The following is a 10,589-nucleotide window of genomic DNA, read 5'->3' on the forward strand; positions in this document are numbered from 1 at the left end:
GAATTCTTGGATTAGTGATGAGATATTGAGATTTTTGATGACAGGGAGACTAGAGAAGTAGAGAGGCAAAGACAAGATTAAGAAAAGTTTATTTCTAGGGTTATATATTTTTACTCTTGATATCTAACTGTTCTAACTAACCCTATAAATCCACAGGCTTAAAATCAATCATATAGGCGGGCGGGTATAACGGATAGAATAAACGGACGGGTATGGACGGGTTCGGTCAGGCGGACTCGGTCAGAACACCGGAGAAGGGACCTATCCCGCATCCGTCCGCTTAAGCTCATTCGGTCAGGCGGGTACGAACCGGTTTGGACATCGAATGATCACGGACCCTTCAAACTCGGACGGTCGTGGGCGGGGTCCAGATTTCCAGACCAACATCCCACCCCTACTTATACATGTTGGTGTGGCCTGATAATAGGTATTTCTTTCCAGACAAACAAACGGTGTGCATTTTATTAGAACTTGTTAAATAAAACAAATTTTAAAATAACTAGATAATTTAATTGACTCAGTTTCATTTCAATGAGTAGTTCCTATGTTAAGTTCTAATCATTTAATGGAAAGTACAACTCCACTAATAAGAACCAAAAAGTATAAGCTTCACATGAATATGGTAAATATTTGAAGCAGGAAATTGTTGATGTGAAAAATAAAATTTTAGCCAAATGGAAATGAAGTAAAAAAATATTGGCGTCCCAACACTAATGTTTTCGGAATAACCTTTTTTTTGTTGTCAAACGACACCTAAGTAGTGCCAACAAAAGTAAGAAAAAAAAATGTATAATTCAAGAAAAAAATGTTGGGATTAAACTTGGCCGTTTGGTCTGTCCAACGTGCCTCCCACCGATTGTTGTAAATTAGACAATGTATTGATTTTGGTAGTTTCTCTATCAAACAAATAAAGTGGTTCTCTTTATTTCTTTCTTTGTAGCTCTTTTGGGAGGCCCTTCAGTCCTGGGAACCGAAACGAGACTTTACTAGTTTTGCCCTCAGAACCGATCCAGGACATGTTAGCGCCTATAAAAATAGCACACAAGGCTAAAGGCACACAAGGCTATATAGATTGTGCAAATATCAATATATTGTTTGTACACCACATAAAAATGTACAGTTTTCGACCAGCAGGAGGGGTGTCATCGATTAGTTTCTCTCTATCCCTTTCTCATCTCTCCCCATCACCACCATTATATCCATCAACGTCACCACTAACCCTCAACACATTGAGGTTCAATTGAAACCCACCACGAGGCTTTCAAACACAAAAACCTCGTCGAGGATGAGAGATAAACTTTTCTAGCGCAAGAGGTGGTGATGAAGCCATAGATGGTGGTTGATGGAGGCGTGTCGCATGTATGACAAACTTTTATGTCGGTGTTCACTAATATTTTTTTAAAGGGACTACGTTCTACGTTAGTCATCACATGGAATTGATTAATCATCAAGATGTGATCAACACGATAAAGAGGGCTAAAACCCAACAACATAACAAAATTTTAAAAACTTTGTAATGTGGGGAAAGAGATGGGTCAAGGCTGTGGACAAAATCAAAGAGCGGTGGTGTGGGTGTGTGCGTATGACATCTTATCAGAGCCTACTTCATTGGCCTAGGTTTTGAGTTAAATGGGCTTTTGTGAAACCAATCAGGGCTTGGGAGCTAGAGTAAATGGGCTTTTTGTGAAACCTATAAGAACTTGGACCAACCTTGGCCCGTTTAGCTCTTGGCTGTAATTATTGACCCAGCCCGTTGTCACACACTATAACAATCTAACGTGGTTGAAATCTGATCGTTAACTACACAAATAAGTAGATGAAATCCAACGATTAGAAAATTCTTGTGAAGGACGAATATTTCCTAACCTGTCAGATTTTCTCTCTCTCTCTCTCTCTATATTAGTCTATAGATACATACCTCTTCATCCAATTATCACTTTCTCTTTCTTCTTTTTTCCTCGACTTCGAGGGTTTTTATTTTTTTTTTCTTTTTCTTCTGTTTGGTCACCAGAAAACCCTAACCCTAAAAATTTTTACTATCTACTACTACTACTTTTGTATTCGATTCATCTTTATTTCAAAAGATCTTAAGAAAAATGCAACAACAGAGGTTGAAACAACAGGTTTTGATGCAACAAGCTCTTATCCAGCAGCAACATCAACAATCTCTTTATCATCCTGGTCTCTTAGCTCCTCCTCAGGTACAAGATTTTCCTTCCTCTCTCTCTCTCTTTCTATATTGAGTAGATTTTAATTCTTCTTCTTGTTTGATATGTTGATTGGATGTCAATTTTTCATTTCCCAGCTCAGTTTATTTGATTTTGAGTATCAAAATTTTATTTATGTTTTAGGAAAAATTATGTTTGGTTTAGGGTTTAGGAAAAAAATTGTTTTTAATCTTAAATCCTGTACTACTTGTAATAAACTGAGAACTGTGAGCAGAAGATTTTGTGTCGAATTAGAAAAAATGAAATTACTTTGTAAAAAGAAAAAAAAATGATTTTTTTTTTTATGTTTATTGAGCACTTCATTTGAAGTACATCCATTTTGGGTAAGCTTCAATTTGGAGTATGTGTTGAAATAATCCTACTGATGGTTTCTTCTGAATTTGTTGGTTGGGGTTTATCTTGTTTGCTTGGGAGATATTAAAGGTCTAAAGCAAGTTTATGAGATTTTCGGATATGGAGCTCTTCTAAACTAATATGATGAAGAAAAAAATAATAATAATGTAATACTTTGAAGAACTATAGAGAATGAAAACTATACCCCTGTTTTATTTTCAGCTACAACCATCTCCACAAACTTTTTTTTTGTATTAAAACTCTTCATTAGTGGAGCAACCTCAAAATCGTATGTTTGTATTATCTGGAATGAAAGGGGAAAAATGAAAGATGTTATCTTGGTTGAAGGAAAAACAAAGATGTGGTTAATTTTGATTTAGAGTAGGGAATGGTTTGTATGCATCTTCGCCCAAATTAGCTTCCAATAGAAAAAAAAAAGAGTTAAAATCGTGATGCCACAATGTTTGCCGAACAGGGTTCTCCTATATCATTTTCTTATTTTCTTCTTTTGCAGATCTTAGGTTTCCATTTGTTTTTTTTCTGTAGCTGATAGGCTTTGTTTTGTCGATGTCACCCTAGTCCAGACAGATTTTTATTCTCTAGGCTTTTTTCTTTTTCCATTTTTCTTCTATTTTACATTTTTATTTTGCAGATAGAGCCGATCCCAAGTGGAAATCTGCCTCCTGGTTTTGATTCCAGTACATGCCGCAGTGTGTGAGTGTCTTAGGGACATTTTCTTTTTAGTTTTAGTTTTATTTTTATTTCTCTTTCTTTTGTTCAATTCTTATGGCTCAACCCTAGATGCTTAGGACAATGATTTTAAATTTCTAGAATCTAATGGCTAGAGTAGATAAGTTCTTGTAATATTTGGAGAGGACCCTTTCAAAATGAATATTTCTGAGGCTTCCTGTATTTGTAGATTTAGTTCTCTTTGTCGTCATTTTATTAACTAGATCTTCTTTGTGTGGTTTTGTCCTGCATGATACCAGTGATTTTTTAATTCTCCATTGGTTGTAAAAAGATTATAAAGAGTGGGAAAGCCCATTAAACCACAAACAACTGTAAATTAGAACTCAGAAAAAATTACTATAATGTCATTCCTTTACTAGATGATGCATTTTAAACATAACAACTCTATTTTCTGAGTATTTGCAGGTATATTGGTAACATTCATACACAGGTTACTGAACCACTACTTCAAGAGGTTTTTGCAAGTACTGGGCCTCTTGAAGGTTGCAAGCTCATTAGAAAGGAGAAGGTACAGCTCTGATTGTGCACTTCTATTCTACCAGTAAACTCAGGGTGATACTTGATCTGCCTGTTTGGATGATTAATTCCATAAATTTTTTTGCCTTGATATTTTATATAATAAAAGTTGGAAAGATAAAAAAAAATTGTGTCACATAATTTGTCTTTTTGTGTGATTATGTCTATATGATGGTTTTGCTTACTCTTCGTGTTGATTTGCTTTGCAGTCATCCTATGGTTTCGTTGACTACTTCGACCGCCGGTCTGCTGCTCTCGCAATTTTGACTCTAAATGGAAGGCACCTGTAAGTAGAGAACCAAGTTGGAATTTTAATTGCATTTGTTGGGATTTTATCCTTGTGTAACTAAGTAAATTTGCAGGTTTGGGCAGCCTATTAAAGTTAATTGGGCATATGCCAGTGGTCAGAGAGAGGACACATCAGGTTATCATTTCTCCCTGTTTGTCCCCGTCTGCTAATTTTTGCTCTTGTCGTGGCTTATTGCTAACTTCATGACCTTGGGACCATGTTATTCAGGTCATTATAACATTTTCGTTGGTGATCTTAGCCCTGAGGTTACTGATTCTAGCTTGTTTGCATGCTTCTCCGTTTATCCAAGTTGTTCGTAAGTTCCTCCTCACTGAAATTATTGTTTAGGTTTCAAATTCTTTCAAACTTTACAACACTTTTGCAAGTCGACAAACTAGTATGCTGATGAGTGATGAGAACTCAGATTATTGTAATTTTGGATTAACATTTGGATGGCTGCAGAGATGCAAGGGTCATGTGGGATCAAAAGACTGGACGTTCGAGAGGTTTTGGGTTCGTTTCCTACAGGACTCAGCAGGTAAGTGAGATGATTCTTTCTCTCAAGATGACAATTTATATCACATTCCTTTTCTAACATGACCATAAAATTTTCTTTTTTGTTACAGGATGCTCAAAGTGCAATAAATGATTTAAGCGGTAAGCACCACCAGCTTGCTTCAATTGCTGTTTGCTTTTGTCTTATTTCCCATTCCGCATCGCACATGTAGACTGAAATCATATCTGGACATCTTCCTTTTGTAACCATTCTTAGTTAAGGCCTCACTCCAAAACTTTAATTATTGTTCATCACACAAAAAAGGACGTTGTGGAGGACAAAGGTGATGGAAGCCTTAAGTGATGTGGTTTGTTCATAGTTAAATGATAATTTATTAGACAACTGCTGTTGACTTCTTATTAGACGATTCTGGGGTTAGCAGTGTTACTTAAAACTTAAGAACTCATTTAAGCTTCTTCTGCTCACTTAACTCTTGTTTCTTCTTTTACTTGACATAGCTTTAGCCTTCAGTATACTTGTTTAATGCCATCTCATAATTTCTTAATGCAGGAAAGTGGCTTGGGAGTAGACAGATAAGGTGTAATTGGGCAACAAAAGGTTCCGGTGCAAATGAGGACAATCAACAAACAGAAGCTAAAAGTGTGGTGGAGCTTACTAACGGAACATCAGGTGAGCTCATGTTAACTGATTAAGACGAGTCTCAGTGGTATTATCTCTATCAAATGAATCTCAAGTAACCTTATTAAATTTTGAAAGGAAAAAAAACAAACCTTCTTATTTAATACTTGGTTGTCAGGCTTTGGTACTGTCATGTTAAGTAATATTTATTTTTCGTTTCCTGCTATTTGTGTTGTCTGGGAGTTCGTCACTCCCCTCAGATAAAAGTTTAATTTTGACCATATAAATAAAGCATATTTGATGATTTGCTTGAGTATATCTATACCTGTTCAAACCTTATCATTGCGAATTTTTTTCTACATTTGCTGATATAATATTTGGACATTGTTTACCCTTTCTGCAGAAGATGGTCAAGAGGCCACAAATGAAGATGCTCCCGAGAATAATCCTCTATACACCACTGTTTACGTCGGCAACCTCGCCCCTGAGGCAAGAAACAATCTATTTTATCCTAGCACTTTCTGATGCTAATTGTTGTTCTCCCATCTCTCTAACATGTGTATAAATGATTTGCAGGTATCCCAGCTCGACCTTCATCGACATTTCCATGGCCTTGGTGCTGGAGTAATTGAAGAAGTTCGAGTACAGCGAGATAAAGGGTTTGGTTTCGTGAGGTACAGTAACCATGGAGAAGCAGCTCTAGCCATTCAGATGGGTAATGCACGGATTCTCTTTGGCAAGCCTGTTAAGGTAAGTCTCTTTCACGATTCGCATAATTAGTGTTTGGACTTGTTTCTATGAAAATGGTCAGGGTCGGGTAACTCCTTTTTAAATCCGCACATATCTATACCAATAGGATCCAACACAACTGCGAAGTGCCCATCACATCAACCTAATAATATGCTTGGTTATTAGTTTCTTTACTTACAGTTGTTACTTGAGCAACCGTTCACTTGAGCGATTTTATAGTCTTAATAAGATTTATGCTAGTATATCCAATATAGACATACAAAATCTGCAGTTTACCCGTCGAACGCCATTAGCATAAATTTCTATAGTATGGTACTAACACCAAATGCTCCGGACCATGTCATCCTTTTTGTAACTGAAGGAGGACATGATAACTGTCAGATCAACCATTCTTGTAGGCTATTATTTCTCCGTTGAAATATCTCTCTAAATTTTTTGTTTATATCTTTGGATGGCAGTGCTCGTGGGGAAGTAAACCAACTCCACCAGGGACGAGTTCAACTCCTCTACCACCACCAGCTGCAGCAGCAGGACCATACCCAGGTCTTTCAGCCACTGACCTCTTAATCTACGAGCGTCAACTAGCAATGAGTAAGATGGCTGGAGCTCAGGGACTAATGCATCCTCACGGTCAGCATGCATTGAAGCAAGCAGCTATGGGAATGGGAGCAGGAGCTAGCCAGGCCATTTACGATGGTGGTTACCAGAACTCACAGCAGCTTATGTACTACCCGTAAATCTATCATCTCTCTCTTCAACCTCTACTTTTATCATATTTAGCCAAAATTATCAAAACAAACTTTTCGGTGTTATGTTTTTCCTTTGCTTAGTTTTCTTATACTGCCTTTCTCCCAATGTGGTTGGGATTTCAATGGATAATTATCTATATATGTATGTACTGTTTGTAGCTTTGGATATTTATTATGTGGGGATGAATGTTTGGAGAGGGAGTTTTTACCCTTTTAATTACATATTAGTATTTGTAATATTTTGGATGTACTCTTTGCTTTCTTTTCTTCCTCTAAGCTACTATATTTTGGATGTTCTCTTTTCTTTCTTTTCTTCCTCTAAGCAACTTGCTTACCCAAACGAGACCTTAGCTACCTTAGTGAAATATACATTATAATTGGCCTAGGCTTAAGAAAAATTTCCTAATGTCTTTTTTGTTTGTTTTGTTTTGAAGAGTTATTTGACAATTATATAGAATTGCCTGGTTTGTTTGGACCTCCCTTGGATTTAATAGCCCCACGCATGATTTATACTCCAAAAAACATCATCAGTGCAGTAAGATCCAAGTCCTTGATCTTATTCTTTTACAAACAGTAACAATCGTCATCCTTTGATTTTTTTCCATTTTCCTTCATTTGTGTCTCCATACTTCTTTTCTTATCTCCTCTTCAGTTGATCTTATTGAAAAACTAAGAGAACAAAGTAATTAACTCACGCAACAAAAGTTTGAGAGTTTTCAACTTGGATATAAGAAGTATGAGCAAATCAAGTGCGAGCAAATCACATACACCACAATATTTCTTACTTCATCACTCCAATGGCAGATCTAAAATGAAGAATGAAGAGAAAAACAATGGGGCACCTTCTCTTTGCTTTCACCTTCTATCAAAAGCTTTCATAGAGCAAGTTCCAATAATGAAAGATGAAGAGAAGAACAATTGCCGATTCTTCACTTTCTGACTTTTGAATTGATAATGAAGGGCTAAATTTAAAACCTAAAATAGAGATTATATCCAAATCTGAAAAGCTTTCTTTTTGAATCTTCAAATAAAAGCTTTCATAGACCGTTGATCTTATTTGATATTACTATATCTAGATCTTGATCTTGAATCTGACTTGATGTAAATGAGAGTTTATCTCTTAATTTCTTCAACAATTTACTCTTGTTTTGAGTTTTTTTTATCTTCTTGTTAATATTCATCATTATCAAATACTATTGAGAAAAATATTGAATAATTAGATTTTTAACAATAGAATAGAACTACTCTTATTAAAAAAAACTACAAACATAAAAGTAAAAACTCTTGCGAAATTCCGGTGAAAATACCATATATTAGCTAATTTTCGGATCTTAGGAGCTAGCTCTATTTTCTTTTGTATTGTCAAAGTGCCTCGAATCCATGACCTTGAAGGTGGAAGACTAGACCTCTTACTCACTCCAACAAAGGATTGTTGGGAGGAAGTCGCTCAATTAATAGAGATTCGAATGAAAGACAAAGCTTCCTTGTGTTCATTAGATAAATTTCATCATGTTCAACAAAAAAAAAAAAGATAAATTTCATCATAAAACAACTGAGGTAGAAAAAGAAACTTCTGGTTTGGTAATCAAATTCATTACAGATTGATAATCTTCAAATTATAAAACAAAATTAACAAGAGAAACTGAAGTTCTCATAATATCAAACTATTCTTCATTGAACAGAAAAAAAATTTACAAACTACAACATCAAGCTCTTAATGCTTGTGACCAAAAATTTGTTCTTGATTTTCAGGGAAAAGAAAGAAAAAGAGGGTCTCAACTATAAATCTCATAACATATTTATCAAAAATGTTGATCTAATTAAGATGCAGTTATACCAGGTGAGAAAAATAATTGTTCTTGTTCTATTCCATTAGAGATAGATAAATATTGATCTCCATATCTTCCTCCTCTTGATGCTTTTCTTCTGCAATTTTCTTTCCTTTCTTCATTTACTATTTGCATTTCTCTACACTCTGTACTACAAAATGCTTTCTCTCCCCTGCAAAATTTCATCATAATCTCTTATAAGTACTTCATAGATTGAAAAAATTGGAGATTTCAACAAAATCATTAAATCTCAACATGAAATTCAATTCATATTGAAGTTTTAAGACTTGGGTATGTACCAAAATTCTCTCTCTCTATCTCTCTCTTCCTAATATAGGAATTTTAAGACTTGGGTATGCATCAAATCTAAGCCAAATTCTTTCTCTCTCTCTCTCTCTAAGTTTAAGATATAGTCAAAAACAAAACTAGAAAGAGAAATTGATATAAAATTTTACCTGTACATGTAGATATCTTTGCCTTGCAACTTCCTTCTACAAAGATAGCAACAACTGAGAAAATCTGAGGTAGGAAACAACAATTTTGAGTCTGTAAATCTTGGTGGTGACTCATAAAAAACACCCAAATTCTTTGATTTGTGATTCTGATGATTCTCAAATAATTCATTTTCCACAATACCTCCATGATCACAGTAAACCCTAGTGACTGATTTCTTATTAGGCCCATTATGGCAAGTCACATAAGTATAACTCTCTGATTCTTCTTCATCTTCTTCAACTACTTTTTCTTCTCTGCAATTCCTAGTTGCAGATGAAGAACCAATTGGAATTGGTACTGATGATTTATTCAAATTCATGTTTAAATTCAAACTACCCAGAATCAATTTCATCGGAATTTCAACACCACCACCACCACCGGATTTCTCTAAAGCAGCAACAATACCTAATCCAACACCACCCATATCACAATTTTTCATCCCTCTTGGTGATCTCATCTTGAAATCTAATGGGCTTTTTGGACTACTAATAATTTCATCAGAATATAAATTCCGGTGACCGGAATTATCTGGTTTTATGATCTTTCCGATCACTGGTCTCCTAGTTGATTTCCCTAACATGATTTAAAAAAGTGGGTTTAGAACAAAATTTTGAAGAAATTTGAGTGATTGAGAACTTGGGGTTTTAATTTTTCTCTCACTACTTTCTGAAGTAAGAAGATTGAAGAATGGGGAATTATTTGTATTCTCTCTTAGAATTTATTGATGGATGGAATTGGTTTGAAGTGAAGTCCCACAAGTTCTTGGTTTGGACTTATATGGTTGATTGATTGTTATATAAAAACAGAAGGAATCAATTATTATTATTAAAATAAAAATTTTATTAAAGAATTACAAAAAACATAATGCATTTTTAATATAAATAATTAATTATAAAATTTAATAACTTTTTAATATTTATGAAATAATTCAATGGATTTCAAGAGGTTTCACAAACACAACACCTTTAAGGTAGACCCACATTTCATCTCCAATGACCATGACTCATTACTGGGATCCAACCATCAAAATTTTAAGATGATGGGAAACTATTTTTTTTCGTAGATATCTTTTTCTCGACAAAGACTAGTCGGTGTTACAAGACCGTCTGTCACCAGAATACAACATGAATTAAATTGCGCATGAACTATAATATTACTGAGATTTTGATTTTTGGATGAGATAAAAAAAAAACCCTTAGATATCATAAAAGGTCTAAAAGGCAATCTAGTACTTCCCAAATATCATGGTTTGCAAGAGGTATATAAGCAAATTACTTTAACCTATGGTTTAGGCACCTGTGATTGAGACGAAAACGTATTGCAGTTGTGCATGTAAGTAAATGACCTAAATAGTAAGTAAATTTGATGCAACACTTATTTGATATTAACTAGAATTAGTATAGTTTGAAACCTCTTAAACCTATTTTTAGGTAAGAGTAATAAGAAGAAACTAGTTTAATAGCGTGTAAAGTAAATTGACGAGCAAATCCAAATTTGATGTAATCTATTAGTTAA

General features: G+C 34.8%; 2 protein-coding genes across 3 annotated transcripts; one reads left to right on the top strand and one right to left on the bottom strand.

Moving 5' to 3' along the window:
• Nucleotides 1–1,841: 1,841 nt before the first annotated feature.
• On the top strand, nt 1,842–6,989 carry LOC147539310 (oligouridylate-binding protein 1-like). 2 transcript variants are annotated; one of them, XM_086644057.1, is made up of 12 exons: nt 1,842–2,201; nt 3,214–3,275; nt 3,717–3,819; nt 4,037–4,113; nt 4,190–4,251; nt 4,345–4,432; nt 4,579–4,654; nt 4,743–4,773; nt 5,183–5,302; nt 5,655–5,740; nt 5,828–6,001; nt 6,460–6,989. In XM_086644057.1, exons 1-12 carry the CDS (start codon nt 2,097–2,099, stop codon nt 6,736–6,738), a joined length of 1,263 nt encoding a protein of 420 aa, XP_086500183.1. In that variant the 5' UTR covers nt 1,842–2,096; the 3' UTR covers nt 6,739–6,989. The 2 variants fall into 2 exon arrangements, with proteins under 2 accessions (XP_086500183.1, XP_086500184.1); XM_086644058.1 differs by having other exon boundaries at nt 1,925–2,201; nt 5,658–5,740.
• Nucleotides 6,990–8,398: 1,409 nt separating this feature from the next.
• Nucleotides 8,399–9,872, bottom strand: LOC147539311 (FCS-Like Zinc finger 13-like). The gene is made up of 2 exons (XM_086644323.1): nt 9,035–9,872; nt 8,399–8,751 (listed from the first exon to the last, which is right to left on the bottom strand). The coding sequence occupies exons 1-2, from the start codon at nt 9,652–9,654 to the stop codon at nt 8,571–8,573; spliced, it is 801 nt and encodes a 266-aa protein (XP_086500449.1). The 5' UTR covers nt 9,655–9,872; the 3' UTR covers nt 8,399–8,570.
• Nucleotides 9,873–10,589: the final 717 nt, after the last annotated feature.

Source organism: Eschscholzia californica, unplaced genomic scaffold, assembly GCF_041429995.1.
Source record: "Eschscholzia californica isolate CP2 unplaced genomic scaffold, dmEscCali1.0.p SCAF_5, whole genome shotgun sequence".
In the NCBI taxonomy this organism is placed as follows: domain Eukaryota; kingdom Viridiplantae; phylum Streptophyta; class Magnoliopsida; order Ranunculales; family Papaveraceae; genus Eschscholzia; species Eschscholzia californica.

Coding starts and splice junctions, on each gene's coding strand:
- LOC147539311 (XM_086644323.1), bottom strand. CDS start 9,654: ATGTTAGGGAAATCAACTAGGAGACCAGTGATCGGAAAGATCATAAAA. Junction 8,752..9,034: donor AAAGATATCTACATGTACAG/GTAAAATTTTAT, acceptor GAAATTTTGCAG/GGGAGAGAAAGCATTTTGTA.
- LOC147539310 (XM_086644057.1), top strand. CDS start 2,097: ATGCAACAACAGAGGTTGAAACAACAGGTTTTGATGCAACAAGCTCTT. Junction 3,276..3,716: donor TCCAGTACATGCCGCAGTGT/GTGAGTGTCTTA, acceptor GAGTATTTGCAG/GTATATTGGTAACATTCATA. Junction 6,002..6,459: donor TCTTTGGCAAGCCTGTTAAG/GTAAGTCTCTTT, acceptor TTTGGATGGCAG/TGCTCGTGGGGAAGTAAACC.